At 40.1% G+C, this 18,983-nt stretch overlaps 1 protein-coding gene across 1 annotated transcript; it reads right to left on the reverse strand.

The window, feature by feature from the left end:
- Positions 1 to 2,444: 2,444 nt before the first annotated feature.
- LOC138623148 (RNA-binding motif, single-stranded-interacting protein 1) lies at positions 2,445 to 18,740 on the reverse strand. The gene is made up of 13 exons (XM_069702463.1): positions 18,433 to 18,740; positions 15,473 to 15,639; positions 13,745 to 13,803; positions 11,449 to 11,540; positions 7,385 to 7,542; positions 6,300 to 6,379; positions 5,612 to 5,727; positions 4,794 to 4,843; positions 4,600 to 4,687; positions 4,332 to 4,382; positions 3,637 to 3,747; positions 3,436 to 3,513; positions 2,445 to 3,285 (listed from the first exon to the last, which is right to left on the reverse strand). Exons 1-13 carry the CDS (start codon positions 18,481 to 18,483, stop codon positions 3,214 to 3,216), a joined length of 1,173 nt encoding a protein of 390 aa, XP_069558564.1. The 5' UTR covers positions 18,484 to 18,740; the 3' UTR covers positions 2,445 to 3,213.
- Between the last annotated feature and the right edge of the window lie 243 nt (positions 18,741 to 18,983).

Genomic DNA, 18,983 nt, shown 5'->3' on the forward strand with positions numbered 1-18,983 from the left:
TGACTACAACAGATTAAAAGTTGAACTTTTAAACATTTTTATTCAAAAGATGTCAAAGAAATAAACAGAATAAATCGGGCAACAATCTACTGATTTTTTTTCCGTTGGTTGAGTGTGTTGGATTTACAGGGATCTACTGGCAGAAATGCATTATAATTATGTTTTTGATTAGCTTCACCTGAAACTAAGAATCGTTTTGTTTTTGTAACCTAGAACGAGACCTTTATATCTACAGAAGGAGCAGGTCCTCTTCCACGGAGCACGCCATGTTGCACCGCCATGTTTCTACAGTAGCCCAGAATGGACAAACCAAACACGGGCTCTTAAAAGGGTCTTTTGTGTTTTCCGTGGCCACCATAGATTCTCTTACAGGCTTGGAAGTGGAGGGTGAAGCGAGGAGTTGCAGTCTCACCACTAGCTGCCACTAAATCCTGCACACTTTTTTAACAAACACTGTAAAACAAAAGTACAGAAGATAGATTCCTTAAACTGTACATACAAGTTAACTCTGGCAATTGTGGCACAAGTAAAAAAAGAAAAAAAAATACTTTCATGAAAATCTCTTGTTTCTTCAAGCTGACTGTACAAAAATCTTCATAAATTAGAACTTTTTCATATAACTTAATGACTGTTCAATATGGTGGTTACTTATATGAGCAATTTTTTTCATTGATGCACCTCTTTAACTCTTGACGCAGATACTATGGCACTCGGTTCAGACACCACTAGCAGCATAAACCTCACAAGACAGTATTACTTGTCAGTCTCAGGCGTTACACAGAAATCTCAAGTAGAATCACAGCGGCCCTTTACATTTGTTGCGCACCCTAGCTAACTACAGAGGAAATGCTTTTTCTAGACTCAAGACAAACCAACAAACGTGTTTATTTAAAGGAGCACAGATTCAGTGAGCACCAGAAAGCTTTGTTGTCAACGGTGATCTGAAATGCTTTAAATCAGCTTCTGAAATCTGCTGTAATAAAAGCAGAAGCTATGAAACCGAATGTGTGAACATGAGTAGAAACATGCTGCCCCCCCCTCCTCCAAATGATTACACTAATACATAAAAAAAAGGGTTTGAGGAAAATTAAAGTACTTAAAACAACCTGAAAGGAAACAGCTGTATGTGGCCTGCTCCTGAGTGTGGCATTTGGTCTGGAAGGGCGGGCTGGACCTGCTAACCCGACCTAATACAGAGAGAAAGAGAACTCTGAGGTAGATAACTGGTCTGACTGAACACCAGGTGGAATCAAAGGCTCACTGGAGGACTCCTTAATCAAAACGAGAATCACTATTTATTTTTTTTACACAGTGTCATTTCAGATTGCAATTGTAGCACTGTCATTTCAGTGATTTTTTTTTTTTTTTACTTTAATCTTTACTATGATCTTGCATTTCCATTTTTTCCTGTTGTCATGAAAGTCATATGTGACACTTGTTGGAGCCTTCTTTCATGCTTGTGTGTCTGCGATGTACTAACACCTTGGAAAACTGAATGTAAATGTAGAAAAAAGGCACAGTGTCCAAACTGCAGAGTCACTTATGTCCTGCTTGAAGAGACAAATGATGCTCCTTCCTCAGTGTACGTTCTCACAATCTTTGGTGAAGTAAACTACAGTTGAAAGTGCCAAGTTTGTTTGTTTCCTATCAAAGAGTGAGGCGCAATAAAATACGTGTATTCATCTCAACTCACTGAACTTTTGCCTATGTTCTATTATAAGGCTTTGAATAGTTTTCACAATCATACGTACGTTTTCCTGTTTTCAAATTAAAGTGAAAAATACATACCCCATCAAAATAACAATTAACATCACCCAAAAAGCAAAAGCACAACCAACAAAACACATTTGCCCGTTCTTACCCACCCCAACACGTTTAATTTCAGCTACTCTACAATACAAAGTAATAAAAAAGACAAGATTAAAAATGTAATCTTTCCAACATCCACAAAAATGTAGGGCTTTCTCACCAAATAAATATTCCATCTGATAAAATAATCAGATGTGGAGTTCATTTTTCTTTTAGTTTTAGGAGGGAAAAAGCAAAACCACATTGGGCTGTATTTTAATGATCTCAGCGCACAGTGCAAAGTGTATTTAGCATGTCTCCAATCCCACTTTGCTTTAGTAACGGTGGATATTCTGAGCCAAAATCAGGCTCATGGTGCAAAACAGGCTGGACTTAGTCCCCCAATTCCCTTTAAAAGTCAGGTGTGTTTGCACCTCAGTGGATTTCTATTATAACAGTGGATTAATTAAGTTGTAGAGAGAAAGAACCCTAACCCTTTCTGCAGATGAAACAAATCTGCTCATGTGCACATTGACGTACAGAAGGGATGGGCAATATGGAAAAAATAAAATATCACAATACGTTTGCCAAACACCTCTATCAACAGTGCCAAATTATTGTATGGATGACTTTTTTTTTTTTTTTTTGGGGGGGGGGGGGGGGGGGGGTCCTACAACTGCTTTCTGTTGTTTCAAGATAGTTTGTGCCAACAATGCACCTGACCACAGCTCATTTTAAAACCTGCACGCCTATGGGTGCTCGGATGGGCACAAGTGTGTTTTCTATTTAAACAATGTGGGCATTGGATCGGAAAATGACAGCTTTGTTGGTCTGGAACTAGTAAAGACTCTTTTATAATGCATTTGGTGTCACTTTGCCCATTGATTTCATACAAATGTTGACTGTAGCTGAACTCCCAGGCAACAGCTCAACATTTTATTTAGCTTATTGCCGCTCTGTGGAGGTCTGAACTACTGTATCAAAACTATTAAGGCAAATTTTACTCGGACAGCAAGATTAATCTAAAGTTCTACAAAATCACTTTACAAGAAAACAAAACTGAACACATCACCATAGCAACACTCACACAGCAAGCACAAGAACATCATTTTCAAAAATGTTTGGCTAAAGAAAAGTCTTCAAAAAAGAAAAAAGACATATTTACTATCATGCACTTTGCACAACTAGTCACATGATTCTTGTATCCTGTGGCAAACCCTAGTAAAAAATAAACTTTTCTAGTATGAAAATAAAACTTTTTTTAAATATAATTTGAATAATTTCATGAACTCAGATGTTCTCTGAAAATGATACCAAAAATAGTTTCACTTAAACATTTGCAAAACCTGCACATAAGAGATCGTTGGCGTCCACTGCATTTGTGGACATGATTGTTTTAGCTGTTGTCCAAATGTTACCTCAGCACTACTTGGTTTGTTGGTAGGAATACGGGGAATGATTGCCAGATGAGTCCACTTGTGACTGTGCACCATTTTCCTGGAAGAGAGTGAGATAATTATTTGGCACAGCGATTTATCTAAAAATAAGCAGTTTTAAATTACGGTGTGTATACACACACACACACACACACACACACACACACACACACACACACACACACAGCTGCAGTGTTGTCAGTGCACGTACCTCCACAGGAACAGTTGTCTGCATGTGTGCATACTGTGGGATATATGCTCCTTGCATAGCTGTGTTAGCAGCCATAAACTGCAAGAAAAGATGAAGACAGAGAGCATATTCATAGTCTGTATGTTTACAAGCACTTCTTAGGACCCTAATCTCAAGTATAATGTGTCAACTAATTTCTGATCGCATGCAGGGTTGCCTCACCGCTCCTGCACTACCCAGAGAGAGATGACTCATCTGCTGAGCGAGAGGAGCCATCATGGAAGGAGGCTGCAGTGGCATGGATGGGTCAATAGAGGGTGATATCACCGTACCCTGTGGGAACATTGGAAACAGGTGAGAGGAATGCAAATTAAATGAAGGAATATTTTTCTGCAAAGCTAAAATACTTTATTTAATACATGAAACAAAGATGGCAGAATGCCATGACATCTGGAAATTAAATGCATATTAAGTTTTGTGAGACTGGATTTCAGGCAAACAGAAACTCTAATTTCAAGCCCACAGCAGAAGGTGAAAGTTATAAGTTGAGCAAGTTGTCTGTAAGCGTCTTGGCAGGCCTGAAGCATCAGGCAGTGTTTTGACATCTATGCTGGCTCTTAAAAAAGGACTCTTCTATCTATTGAAAACCATCCGTGACAAAATATTTAGCGTCTGATACACAGCTTTATATAGCCTCTCAAAAGCAGTTGTTTTTACATTCCTACACAAACCCTTTAATACTGTAAATCTTCAAGGAGCGGTGTCACCTAATGTGTAACTACTACTCTCCCCTATTGTGTCTGTTTACGGAAACATTTTTCAATTCTGTTGCAGCCGCTGAAGGAAATGTTTTGATGAAATAGAGGACAGAAAGGGGGAAGAGAATTGTGGTGATAACAGAGAGATCTTGGTCTTACTGGGTGCTGCATGATGTAGGGTTGATGAGGCACCCAGGATGGGTTCTGCACCTGGAACATAAAAACCACCGTCTGTTGGCGAGTGATCACATGCGACAGTGATTGGCACAGAAACGAGTATAAAACTCCCAGGGCCCTTTGTCACACGCTTGACCTCTAAAACCCCAAAGGACAAGTTTCTGGTTCTCGATGACTCATTTTAGAAAAACAAATTTTGTGCTATGATGTAAAAGGCTGAATATTTGTCACTTAAGAGAAGGATTCAAACCTGATACGTTGAAACAGGAGACATGTAAGGAGACATGGATGTTTGCGCAATCACCCTGTTTGAAATACTGTATGGTGTTGGAAAAAATCTGTGGACACAGGATTAAGTGTATTTTTAGATAAAGACAAGTGTATGTGAGGTACAATTAAATATAACAGACCACGATATGCAGTATATAGGTTGATCTAACTTACCCGTTTTGCATAGCAGCTGTACTGGGGTCGTATGTGAGTGTCATTCCAGCCTGGATGAAAAGAAGTCACAAGTTTAGAAACTAAACTGTAGCCTGCAACTAAAACAGAAATGCACCACCCATATTTTGAATGTAGAGCTCTCGAACCTGAAAAATGAAACAGTCAACTGCACAAGAATTTTTCATACTGGTGCGCTTCAACAAAATGTTCCTGTGTTTCACTGCAAAAATGGGCATGATATCATTTTAAGAAGATTCTAAGACGTCTAAGCTGTTCTCAAAGCCACCAGACTCCTTCGACAAATCTGGTATTTGTACCTTGTAGAAGACGGGAGTTGCTGGTCTACTGCGGCCTCAATCACTTCGTTAGTGTTATTGAGTGACTTTGGTGCTATTCAGTCACGTTAGTTCAGATCTAAACTACAACAGAAACACTGAACAACAGACAACAGGAGAGTTGGAGGGAGAAAGAGAAGCCATGACTAACTAATAAGCCAAAGACTGATTTTTATTGGCAGCGGTGGTTGTTTCACGAGGAAGACAACATCTCTCATGATCCCACGCTGATACACAATGTCATCCACTCCATCTCTTCTTATTGTTCTGATTGAGAGACTCCTATTGGCAGGGACTGCATGTAGTGCGTTCAAGGCAGACAACTTGTGATGATGAATTTGTGGTCCTACCCACACTTAAGTTTTATGTTCTTTTTTAAGTTTGTAGTATTGTTACATTCTGTAATGTATTAAACACTTGAAGGCCTGAAGTGGTCCCAGTTAGCTGCTCAGTCCTTCTCACTCCAACCTGAATACCACTCACCAGTCTGGAGGTACCGTCTCTTGCCCAGGCCCGACTGTTCTGCCCAAATTTATTCAGACTTTGTCTCTTTTTCTGTCCACCATCAGCAAACTTGCACAGCAAAGGTTCAGCTGGTGCTAAACAGAGCGAAAAGGCAAGAGAATACAATCAAAGGTTTGTCTTGAACAAACACTATCACGCACACATTGTTTTCTGTCATTAATTCCTATTCAGTCTTTCACTCCCTGAAGCCTGGGAGTATACATTTATTAGCCAACCTGGGAACACTGACATCTAATTTGGCAGCTGTGGAGCTGTAATCCCCTCCCCTTCCTAAACGAGGCGAGGCCAGCAGAGACTATTTCAGTCTAATAATCCAATTAAAAAGCTTAGAGAGGGAGTGGAGGCCACACAGAGCAGCTCTCTCTCGCTTCCTTTGTCTATGCGCTGCCTCTTAGTGTGTGAGCTCTTCACCAACAGACTTACTGACTCCTGTTGGAAGCATGAATCATTTGACCAACCGCTCCACCCGCCTGTACAACTCCACCCATTAACACAGTGCAGATTATAGCCATTATAAAACAAATGGTTTCCTTTACATGTTTTTTTTTTTAGTGACACTGCAGTTAAACTAAAAAAATATCATTTCACGAGACATTTCTGCAGCATGTGCCTACAAAGATAAGATAATTGTAGAGCATGTTCTTACCTGGAACACCTGCAGGTGTCTTAATAAACTTTCCGTTAAAGTGAGAAATGACTGCATCACATTTTTCAGTTGACTCCATCCTGAAGTTAATAAAGACATACAGAGCATAATCAGTGAGAACCGCAGCAACGAGGGCGAGCAGGTGCTTTCCTAGAACTGCTTCTTTTACATATCTTTTATAAATCTTTTATGATTCCAGCAGGAAGTGGTGATTTATCATAACATATTTTTATCAGCAAGTCTGTAGTGTACATGTATTGTGGAATTAACTTGTTTAGTCTCCGCCGCTGTGGCCACACACACGCCTGTTAGACAACATTAACACGCACACATTCCTATGATGCACACTTTGTCAGTCATGACGGTGGTTTACCTGTCAGGTATTTCAGCCAAATGTCAGGTTAATCTAGTACGACTGGCAGAAGCCAGCATTACCACTATCTATAATTAAATCAGCCAGTCATTGTGAAACTAATTTTAAGAGTTTCCACTTGTACATTGGAAAAACAGTTCCTTCTGCCTTGTTATCAATAACACAGCTGTGTGTTTTTAAGTCTTATTTTAGAAACTAAATTCCGCATCAAAAGTTACTGAGATCGTTTGAGAAATCAAACAAAAACATTTTGTTCTTAATCTTCTTAAAACCATTTCAAAGGTGCGGCATGCAACATTTTAAAATATCGTAATTTTACACATGGTCTTAATCCCGTGGTATTGTTAGCACAGTTGTATTTGAAATGAATACCACATTTCCCTGCAGATTTTCTACCCTAAGTTTGAGAAAAGGACCTGAAATCACTTCTGTTTCACTGGTCAAACAGCGGTTTCTTCCTGTTTACTGTTTTAATGATGTCTCTCTTGTCCATGAAACAATTCAACAGATTTTTGTTAAGTAAAATAAAATGCTATTTAAATGCCAGAGGAGGTTTTCAAAATCATTTCAGCTGGACACAATTCATTTAGTTTACTCATGCCAATATGCCATGTTTGACGTAGTTTAGATGTATTATTATACATGTAAAAATATAGTCAATATAGTTTTCGGTTCATAAATCACTGACAATAAATTGGCCTGTAAATCCAACCTTGCAAAGCCCACTCCTCTGCTGACTCCACTGGAGTCCCTCAAGATGCGTGTGGATATAACTTGGCCAAAATGCTTTAGCATGTTTTCCAGTTCCTGCTCATCCATAGATGAAGGCAGGTTGGAGATGTACAAGTTTGTGGGGTCTTGTTCTTGTTGCTGTGAAGAGAGAAAAAGAGAAAGAGGTAGACAGATTATGTAATTACACTACAGGAAGTGCTTAAAACACAACTGGAAAACAAAATCATTCCTTTGTCGTTCCACATCCACATTGTTTTTTAGAAATGTGTACAGTGGAAGGAATAAGAGAAAAGGGAAATAGGTGTAGTTTTAAATTTCTTAATATTTATCCCTGGAAATGTCTCAACATCGAATATACGTCTAATACTCATCTCAGTAATGAGGTTATTGTGTGTTTACCACCGTTTCTTCCTGTGGGTCTGTTGGGGGGTTTTAAGTAATAAAGGGTCAGTATGAGAAGATAAGAAGATGTTTACATGCAGCCAATGGTGGCTTAAGGCTCACATCAGCTGATTCCTTGCTGTATTTTAATAGCATCAGCAGAAACATAAGCCACGGCGATGAGTCCCTGCGGAGCGCCCTCTCACCATTAATATTCATCAGTGTTGTGTTGTTCAGAGTCAGCAACAGCGACAGTTTGGACTGTAGACAGTAATAGACTGACAGGAAAATCAACATGTCACTATTAGAGGACAACGAATGGGGTGCAGCTTCGGCTGCAGCAATATGTTTAATCAGAAGAATTAGTCCTTCAAAACATTGAGAACAGACGAGAGGACGGAGTGTCGGGTGCGTGGATGCGTTTCACTGCTTTTCCCTCATTGGTTAATGTATGCATATACTCATACACACAGTACAACCACAAAAGGCTGCTTCTCTGCGATACCTTTTCAGCTGCTGAATGTAACCTCAGCCTCCAGTGACGAAACGTATACATTGATAATAACAGGAAGCTGATCTCTTTTCAGCAGTTATATATTTATTACCTGTCGCATATTTTCTTCAGAAACAAATCGGACTTATGCAGTGAGGGTTTTTGCGAAGTGAATGACCACATGCTTTATTGATGTAAGTCAACAGCTGCTCTTTTCCGGTACTGACTTCATTTTGCAGATACTAAAAACGTTTTGTGTAAATGTGTGACTTTTTGTGAATGCTTAGTATGTTCACACAGAAAGGTGAGCCTATGATAAAGTATTGTAATATATTCTCTGAAGTGACATGAGGTAAAAAGAAGAAAAAGTCCCTTTTCACCACCTGCCTCTCATAATAATGAGACGGACCACCGAAGGGCGCCTGGGCAGATAAAAACCAGTAAAAGACCTTTTATCAGAGAGTCTATTAAGTCCAAACAAGCTTCTGCAATAGTTGAAATAAAGCAAGAGAGGCTCACAGTTTATATCGGCATTTACCCTTCACAATACAAAGCTTAAACTCAAGAAAGCCCTTCAGAGCTGCTCTATTTTAATTAAAAAAGCTAAATGGCTGCAGGAAGGCAGGGAAGCATATGAAGAAGCCCACAGAGCCCCAGACAGGGAGATGAAGGGAAGGCTTCTTGGTCCTTGCTCAGTGCTGTGTGGGAATTCATTTCTAATCCTAGACGAGTTCCTGTTACCATAACAACAGACAAATAATTTTGGTGCATATGCTCTAGTTTAAAAAAACATTTAAAGCACTAATGTTTACAGAAGAGGGAGCCCGTGTATTTTAGAGCACCGTGATGACCCAGGACATGGTTTGTAACTTTGAGCCAATGATTCCAAAAAAGATGCAAACTAGAAATTTCCAGCAATTTTTATGATGTTCAGTATGCTTATTATCAGTGGAAGAGATTACATATGACTAAGTTTAAAAACTGTTTTGACAGTTGTTGTTTTTCTTTACCTGCATTTCTTTCTAACTCGATTTTACAGCAAAAACAAAATCAAGTAAAATCTCCACAAAATTGCACTATTTAATGCTAATCTATGTTTTAGTACAAATATTAACATCATCTTAACAATTTGAGTCAAAAAGATACATTTCTGAAAAATGTACATGAAATTCAGAAGATCTTAGTATCTGGTTTGCTTTCTAGTTTCATGACCGCATCCATAAATGTTCAATGGGGTTGAAGTCAGGTTGACGGTGGAGGAAAGTCCATGAGGTGTGTTAGGACTCATTAGTTTGAATCCTTAAACGCTCCCACCACCTTGTTTCACCGTAGTTTTATTATACTGTGATTCTCTTCTCTCTCTGTTACTGCCAGAGACCTCAAACTTGGATTCATCAGTAAACAGGTTTTTTTTAGTCATTCGCTGTGAAATGCTGTTATATCTCAGCCAAACATTTGGCCTCGTTTCACCTTCTGAAAAGTGGTTTACAGATGTTTCTTATTCTCTGAGCGCACTGAAGGACGACTTTGCCTCGACAGTAGTTTGCTGATTGGAGTCATGTGTTTTTATTATCCGTGATGAAGTTGCTTTTTAATCTCTGTGAACAAAGCTTGTATGTATTGAACTCCTGGTGGTCTGCCCACTCTTGGTCTGACTTATTCTGCTTTTGGAACAAATGATCCTGTTTCTGCAAACTGTCCCTTTAGAAACCTTCAGTCTCGCCTCTTTGCTGACACAATTCTTAGTCCTGATGTTTCTCACTGTCACAATGCTTTTTCAGTCAGCAATGTTTTTCTGGATGAATGTAAAAGGTTTTAGATGACTGATTACCCTGTTAAAAATGTAATAAGTAATGTCATTAATTTAATTAGATCATCAGTTTTGTAACACATCACATTTGATTAGTTTTTGACTCGGCTGTGTAAACCTCACAACAGAGCTCAACACTGATTACAGTCCAACTTTAATTAAAAGTTCTTCAAAATAACTTAACTTAAAAGCACACTTAAAGCACAACTAGTGAAACAAATCACAAGTACGTAGATCACAACTGACTGCAGCGAAGCAAAAGTGTTCCCATAACTTGAAACCGACTCCATGCTGGCTGATATAGAACTATTAACAGAGCTGGCTAATGTTCACAAGGTTTTCACGTCGGTTCCCGAAAGACTCTTTTTAAATATCTCTTCGTTTTATCCGACAACATGGCCAACCGCCTCGGCGTGGTTGCTTAAAGCAATCCACAATGATTTGATTGGCAGACAAGAAGCGGTGCGAATTCCAAACAAGAGAACCAATCAAGAACAAGCCTCAGAATTGGATCACATGCTGCCAAATGAATGGAGGCACTAGACGTAGACACACGGCATTCCTGCACGATGAAAACATGCAAACCAACACAATGAATGTCACATATAAGCTTTTTACCCCAAAAATATATTCAGATGTAACACCTTTATATTATAATCACCAACATTTTGAAAAAAAGCAACAGGAGTCAAACAGAAAACGAAACCAGAATTAAATGAGCGAAATAGGAAAGAGAAAGATGGAGCCCAGAGTGCAGCAGGTGGAGATGATGTTGACATGGAAAATGTATCTTACTGTTAAATACAGTCAAGTTCTCACTGTTATTGTCTTATCAAACGATAGCAGTAACTGTGACCTCACAGTTCACTGAACATCAGCTCCTAGTAAATTGTGACCATACACCAGCAGAATACATAATCAGCCCGTGTTGACATACAGTATTTCCTCCTATTATCCTATTCAAGCTATTTTTTGCAGAAACCTCCCCTAAATGCGTAATCAATAAGGACAGAGTCGCCTTGTACACACCTGCATAATTGATAATCAAACCGTGACTTGTCATCTGCAACAAACTGGTGCTCGTGTCACATTTGAACACGGTGGAAAGTGAATGTCTCAGTAAGTCTAAAGCGTACAATAATGCAGAAAACGCACACTGTTTTCAACCACATGCTTCCTTCATGACGCAACTCGTTGATCTCTGAGTCAGCGAGCAGTCTGCAGGCAGGCATTCCACTCGTGCTATTTAATACCGGGAGGATTAGGTTTCGTTTGCCTGACCAGCCAGATGGAGGACAACAGTGTTACAGGGTGACTTCTATGGATGTGATATCAGGATTAGTCTGTAATGAATACCCACCTTTGCCATCTGAGCTTGGACACCAGTGGTCTTCAGGGCAGTCACAGCTTTCTGAGCTGCAGCGGGGCTGTCAAAGTCCACAAAGCCATATCCTGTGGAGACGAGCAGCACAGTTGAGACAATATTCTTTATCCAGCTCTATTCCATCTATTCCAGATGGTAGAAGCACTGCGTTGTGTGGGCTGCCCCATCTCGGTGATTTTGAGCTGCGTGTCCATTAGTGGTTATAATGTGTAAAGCTGTACTTACAGTCTGTTACGCTATTTTACAGTATGAAAGCTTCTATACACTATAGCTCTGTGTAGCTGTATGTAGATAGTGTGCTCGTGTGCTTTGTGTGTTTGTGGTAGAGGCCAAAGAGTGCTGAGGATGCAGATACCAGTGGCTCAGCTCTTTGTCCTGGGAGGTACAAACGGGGGGCGGGGGGGGGGGGGGGCGACGAGACGAGACGACCTGTAGTCTTTAGCCTCTACTGCACTTGCTGTTAGGATGTGTAATTCAAACAACACTACACTGTAAAGGTGGGCCTTGATTAAGTTTGTTGTTTGTTCTGCACGTCTAACTTCAAAGCTCCTTCGTCTGGTGATAAAGCCAGCTGTTGATCTGTGGATGGATCGTCTACTTCATGCTTGGCTCTCAAATGACTGCATAGTTGTGGTAGACTTATGATATTCTGGTAGATTTTGCAAAGACTGGATAATTTGAACGTAGCTTCAGTGACATCATCAAAAGGTTTCCCGAAGAGCCGTTTGAAGGGCAGTTTGTCACCATTTCAGCAGTGGCTTCCTCATCTAATCAAAATGGGCTAAGAGGTGGTGCATGGGTGGAGCAGAGGCGGGCCTACGAAGCCTTGATGCTAAAACAAGTGCCGTGGAGAGTCTTTGTCTTTATGGCTCTGGCTAAGAGTTTATGGCTGAAACCTGCAGGCAGCTAGCCATCTATGACATCTTGTCACTTAAAGCAGCTCCGCCCCTAATCACGTAAAACATTATAAAAATGTAAACAAGTTGGATGAAAATTCCTCCCATGCACAGTTATCACAAACAGGGAAATTAGCTCCAAAGACCAAAACTGTTTTTGGTACCAGGCTGTAAACATGTTTATTTCTGCTGTAAAGTTGAATATTTTAACATAAGTATCAGAAAAGCTCTTTCTGGCTTGGTTTTGTGTTGACTTCATGGTTGGAGCTCGACTGCCTCGTTGTCCTTCATCTTTTTGAAGACTTTCCACACAGAACTTTTTGACGATTGTACTCGTCTTTGCATGTTTCTGCTGTTTGTTGTGTTTTACTGGATCCAAGGAGCAACTTGTTTTCCTTCTTCTGTTGTTTAATGTTGGGAGGCAAAGAGCTTTTAGGTGCATTAGCACCTCCTTCTGGTAGTCGTAGCACACTACCACCAGTGTCAGTAAAAACAAGGGAAGACAAAACGATAGTCACATCATCATTTCAATTGTTTATTTTTGTTGATGACTATTTTATAAATTTCAAGTAATGACCCAACCTTACTTGCTATATTTAACCTATTCAAAATAAATGATGGTGTATATTATCAGGACTCCTTAAAATAAGAAATCGGTCATCCTGTTCAATTTTGTGAATCATTGTCTTTATTACGAGACTTCTTTTTTTTTTTTTAAAACAATGACTTCAGTCAAATAATTTAGTAAAATGTAACATCACACAAGGTTATTGCTAAACCCAACTCTGAGTTCTATTTAAATGTCCAGTTACAGCCTTACAAGGTCTTTTATGGTGTCTCCTTTCACTGAGAGCCTTCAACTAACTGGCATCTGTGTAATCCAGAGGACAGTGACCAAACAATCTCCTAATCCCATCCCACGGGAGAGAATCAGTAAATCCCTCCTCAGTCAGGTCTTCTTCGGCCTACTAGAACTAGAACAAGCCCAACAATGTCACTCAGCAGGGAGAGGAAGAGTCGGCTACTTCTTCCCAGGAACTGTGCACAACAGTGGCACACCAACAGACAAGGGCTGTGGTTTAAAATAACATGAGCTGGGAGGCAGCCCGAAGCAGCCTGACTGTCTGTTTCCTGAAGTTCCTCAAGTTCCTGGATCATGTGCAACGACATAGCTGCTGCATGACTTGATGTTTTGATTGAATCCACACTGGTGTGTACTATTTTTGGGGACTTTTGGGAAAGTCTAGTGATACTCTCTCTCACAGGGAGGTGCCGAACATCCTGCAACTCAGTGAATGAGATTTCTTTTATACATACTGAGTTATAGGAGAGATAAAAGAGGGCAGTGCTGGAACGAGAAAAAGAGCTTCACACACCTTTACACTTGTTTGTGGTTTTATCCAGGATTGCTTTTGTTGATACAATTTTTCCATACCTAAGGGAGGAGCAGAAAGGCGAGGTATTGTTAGCAGGATTATGTACCAGAGACAGCCAGTTCTAAAACACACAGAGGGAGGGTTGAGCAACAACCCATGACATCACTGTGAAAATATGAGAAACAGGAAGTGGTTTCCATGTGGTGTTGAAAACCCCACCATGTGTGCAAAGCATTGATCTCAAACAGTCCCATTTTCTTTAGCCAAACTAAACCACTCTGTCAAACTTTATACGGAGTCATCAAAGGTGCTCGTAGGAGAAGTCGTTTAAGGAGCTCCTGTACAGTTAGGATGATTAAAGACTACTATATTTTAAGATAGAGTCATCTATATGTAAAGGCAAATTATCCTCATATAATTACTCTTTCCATTTTATATCGTATTCATATATTGTAATGTATTCATGCAGACTACAGGAAAGTGCTGGTCCCGGTACCATGTTACTACAGGGCTGCTTGTTATAAGACACTTTCATGCAGGTCTAGAAGTTGGTATGTTAAAAAAAAACAACAACAAAAAAAACATTTTCTCAGAGTCTCAATAGTGATAAGGAGCATGAGGTGCTTTAATAGGTTAATGTTTCACCGCTTCAAACTACAGGAGGTTTCTGGACAACATTTGTGAACAAACTCAGGCTAACAAGACAAAATCCAGAGACGGCAGTTTAACCCTCGTGTTGTCCTCGGGTCAAAATGACCCGCAGCTGTGTTCAACCAAGTTCTATTTTATTTTCATATTTTTGGGATCATTGGTGACAAGGAGGCTGTGAGGGTTTCTTTAAAGAATGATGACCAATGATCCCACAAAATATAAAAATATAGAAATAAAATAGAACTTGGTTGAACACAGTTGCGGGTCATTTTGACCCGAGGACAACACGAGGGTTAAGAAAAGGACACCTCGAATCTTCAATACAACTGTCTGGCTTTTCTGTGGGTGAAAAGTTTTTAATAATGCAATTAATTCACTTGCAATATATTTATTTTCAATAACTGGCTGATTTGTACAGTAGTTTGTAGTCTAAAAGGTTTATATACTTCATGATGCAGAGTCTTTTGACCTACATAACACACCCCAGTGACACTGACACAAGACACGATGTGCACTGCGGTGAACCAGGGAGGTATTTAGCTAAGGATTATGATTGATGCCAATCTGGGTGAAAGAGCATGAACATATGACCTTTCTTCCCTCTGACCTCAAATCATGTGGCTACAGCATCTTAGTTTTTACAGTACCATTAAAATATACATTTAATAAGTACATTTATATGCAGATATAACTAGTTTACACCACTGAAGGATTATTCATTCTGATCCTGAACGCACAAGAAAATAAGTTGTTTGCTCGCAGTTTTACATAAGAAGTGGTAAAACAACACATTTGATCAGCTGATGTTAAAACAGGTGAAAATGATTGCAGTTGCATTCAAGAAAATTTGAAAACTCTTTAGATCTAAAAATGTTCCCATTTGAAAATGTATTTATAACTCAAAAGTAAAATAGAAACATCCTTAAAGTCAAGAATTTTTTTTTTTTTTTTTTTTTTTTACCCAGACTTTAGTCATGTTGACTGTCAGTGCAAATTGAAACTAGAATAAGTAGGCTACAAAAAAAGATCAGTGTCTGATCAATAGCAGATAGTAATGAGAGGAAGTGTGTGACTCACGGCTGGCAGAGCTTGACCAGGTCATGGTCTGTGGTTGAAGGGGAAAGGCCTCGGATGTACAGGTTTGTTTTGCTGAGTTGGTCCCAGCCTGCAATGCTGCTGCTGGTGCTGCTGTTGGTGCTTGGGCTGGGTGGAGCCATGGGATGTGACGATGGAGCAATAGCTGGCTAGAATAGAGACGCAAACACGAGTTTTAATTCTGTTTCAGGCTGTGTTGTGAATAAATGAAGTATTAATCCATACAATTGCATTGTGCCACATCAAGACATGGCTCAAATCTAAAATTAATACAATGTCATAATCTGACATTTTTGCAAGTCACTCTTATGCAGTACAGTCGCACACAAGGGGAATATGTCGGGACATTGGACATCATTTCAGTAGTATCATCTGACTTTCTGTCCAGTGTGAGATTAATGTTTTACTGAGCTGTGATTCACATGTGCAGAGTAATTCCCATCAGTGTCAGCCCAAGCGCTCCACAGGGACTTGTAGCTCTGACATCAGTGTGACACTGATGTCGCGATGCCTCAGTGTTGAATAAACGATTTGCAGTCATCTCGTGTGTAGCGCTCGACTTCTTACACTTCATATTGTTATTAACGTGACCGTGACTCTTTCCTGGAAGTCAAAACTTTTCTAAGTATAGTTATTGTGGAGGATAGCTGTAGGGCCTCTTTGTGCTTTATGTTTACAAGACACAGATGTCCTGGTCTGACAGAGCTTCCCCCTTCAGGGATTTGTCTTCTTCCTTACTATCTGACACGGATTATCCCGCCAACCCCCTCTCAGGACAACCTGAGAGGAAGCTGATGGAATCCCAAGCATGAAGTGGTGACAGGTTTTAGCGACCAAAGTCTGGACTTCAGCCGAGAGGATCTTCTCTTGTGACCGACTCGGTCGACCGCCTCGCATGCCTACACCGTGGAACATGTCTGACCTACTGTTTTCCAACTGACTCATGGCAAAAGTCCTTATTTCTTTCATCTCAACCTCCAGTCACATGCTCACTTAAGGGGAGATGTGATAAAACTCAAGTGTACGATCTCACTCTTTATCAACTACCTCAAATCCAACAACCGTAATATTGATACTATTGCATCACAAATGTCAGGCTAAAAACTTACTAAACAATAATTATACCAAATACTACATACCAAAAGATCTCAATGGTGTGCAAAAGCCATTGTGGCAAGTACTGTGCCATTATAATAGTTCAGTCTTACAAAATTCATCGCTCAATTTTAATAGGGTTGATCAAAACACAAGAAATAAGACAGCATATTTCAGTCTCTCGAGACAGACAGATTCTTGAGTGGTAAATGCTGAATAGTGACTCATTTCCTGGAGAAATGTAAAGCTGAAGCTATCTTGACTGTTTAGGTTTCAGACATGAATTTCAGGTAGTTGCTATGGTGATCAAAAAGTAAATTTTATACCCGTGTAAAGTTAACAACTATAACAAAAACAAGCTGAACTGTAACACTGCATTCTGGAAAGTCTGCTAATATGCTCAGTAGATTTGACTCCGTTCTTGTCTGATATTTTACAGTGCAGGAAAGGAGATGAGGAAAAACAACCAACACCACCAAAAGCCTTAAGTTGCATTTGTAACTTTAAACCTTTGACAGTCGCTGTGATCACAGAATCAAAAGCTTTTCGAAGCTATAAACATTAAAAAAATTTAAAAAAAAGATGTTACTCTGCCAAATAGTTACTTTTACTGAGAAACTGAGACTTGCATTATATAGATTTTAGTAATCATTTATAACATATACTACCGTCTGAAAATGCCAAGCACAGACACTCGGATGCAGGACTGTGAAAGAGTAGAGGACGGCATCTTATCAGCGAGCTCCAGACCAGCAGAGCCCGTCATATCCTAGCTGGAAATATACACAAGGTTTCCAGTAACAGGCCTCGCCCATGGAGAGCAGCCTGAGCGCTGCAGAGTAAATATGCTTATTCAAATCTTTTGACTGAAGGGAGCTTTTAAAATCTATATGTAACTGGGACAAAGTGAATTAATCAGTGGACACTTAGTCACCCATGATGTATAATTATGTACAATATAGAGAAACCTATATAACACACTGAATGGATTACATTAATGTAGGACTGCCATTCACAATTATTTTCATTAGCAATTAATCTGATGATTACTTTCTTGATTAATCATTTAGCTGTTGGTCTTTAAAATGGTGAAAAATGTGGACAAACAGTTCTCGAAGCCCGAGATGCACCGTAAAATGTCTTGTTTTGTCCCCAACAACAATCCACACTAAAAAAAGATATTCAGTTTATTATCATAAAGGAGTAAAGAAACCAGAAAATATTCACATTTAAGAAGCTGAACTCAGAATTTGAGCCTTTTTTTCATTTGAAAAAATAGCAATTAATTGGTAATCAAAATAGTTGGAAATTCATTTTCTGTTATTTAAATAATCGATTAATTGACTATTAGTTGCTGCTCTATATCTATGGTACATAAGCCATACTCTAAATATTTACAGCAACCAGTGGCTTATTACTCAAGGTGAGTTTAATGAAGGAGGAACCAAACAAAATATCCACAGGTCTAAATCAGAAAGTATATGCACGATGGAAATTGTTGTTGTTAGTTGAGTTTCTGTAAAGTGGAGTTAATGTCCAGCTAATGTGGACTTTAAACTTAAATATCCCAAATACGACATGAAGGATGCTGCTGTAATGGGCTGACCTGCCGGTTTGGTTACCGGCCATCACATTAAGCATGCACTGACGTCATCGGACTGTTTGTCTCGAGTCGACTGGACCTGAAAGCTTCTCATGAAGTCTTTGATCCACAGGACCGAACAAACAGCCTGAATTCATTCTTCTCTCCCATTAAGTTGATTGAGGCACGAAGCTGCTGTCAGGTAGACTTCCGGTCAGCTTAGTGGACGACACGTCTCAAGTCTGGTAAACATCAAAGTATTTACCTGTTTGCGATACGGAGTCCTCAGTGGGTTTCCACTGGTGGCAAAAATCATCCTCAGTTGGAACAGGGCTGTTAGTCTTTAGTTAACTACAGATCTCTATCGAAATACATCAAACTCCAGGTTTAAGTAGAAAAGTGGCTGACATAGATGATGTCCCCCTCACTCCGCTGAAGGACGAGGAAATAGGTTTTCATGCATATTCGCGGTTCTCGTCGACTATCCGGTAACAGAAACCTCCGTAGATTGTCCCGCTCCGGTGCCTGTCCCACTCCGGTGCCTGTCCCACTCCGGTGCCTGTCCCACTCCGGTGCCTGTCCCGCTCCAGTCGGCCTGTCCCACTCCGGTGCCTGTCCCGCTCCGGTGCCTGTCCCGCTCCGTCCCACTCCGGTGCCTGTCCCACTCCGGTGCCTGTCCCGCTCCGGTGCCTGTCCCACTCCGGTGCCTGTCCCACTCCGGTGCCTGTCCCACTCCGGTGCCTGTCCCGCTCCGGTCGGCCTGTCCCACTCGTTCAACTGGCTTCATTGATTTGCAGGCAGCGCTGCTACAGAGGG

Source organism: Brachyistius frenatus, unplaced genomic scaffold (genome assembly GCF_029030835.1).
Source record: "Brachyistius frenatus isolate BFR_SWC_R1_liver_20210118 unplaced genomic scaffold, ASM2903083v1 Contig_42, whole genome shotgun sequence".
Taxonomy (NCBI): domain Eukaryota; kingdom Metazoa; phylum Chordata; class Actinopteri; family Embiotocidae; genus Brachyistius; species Brachyistius frenatus.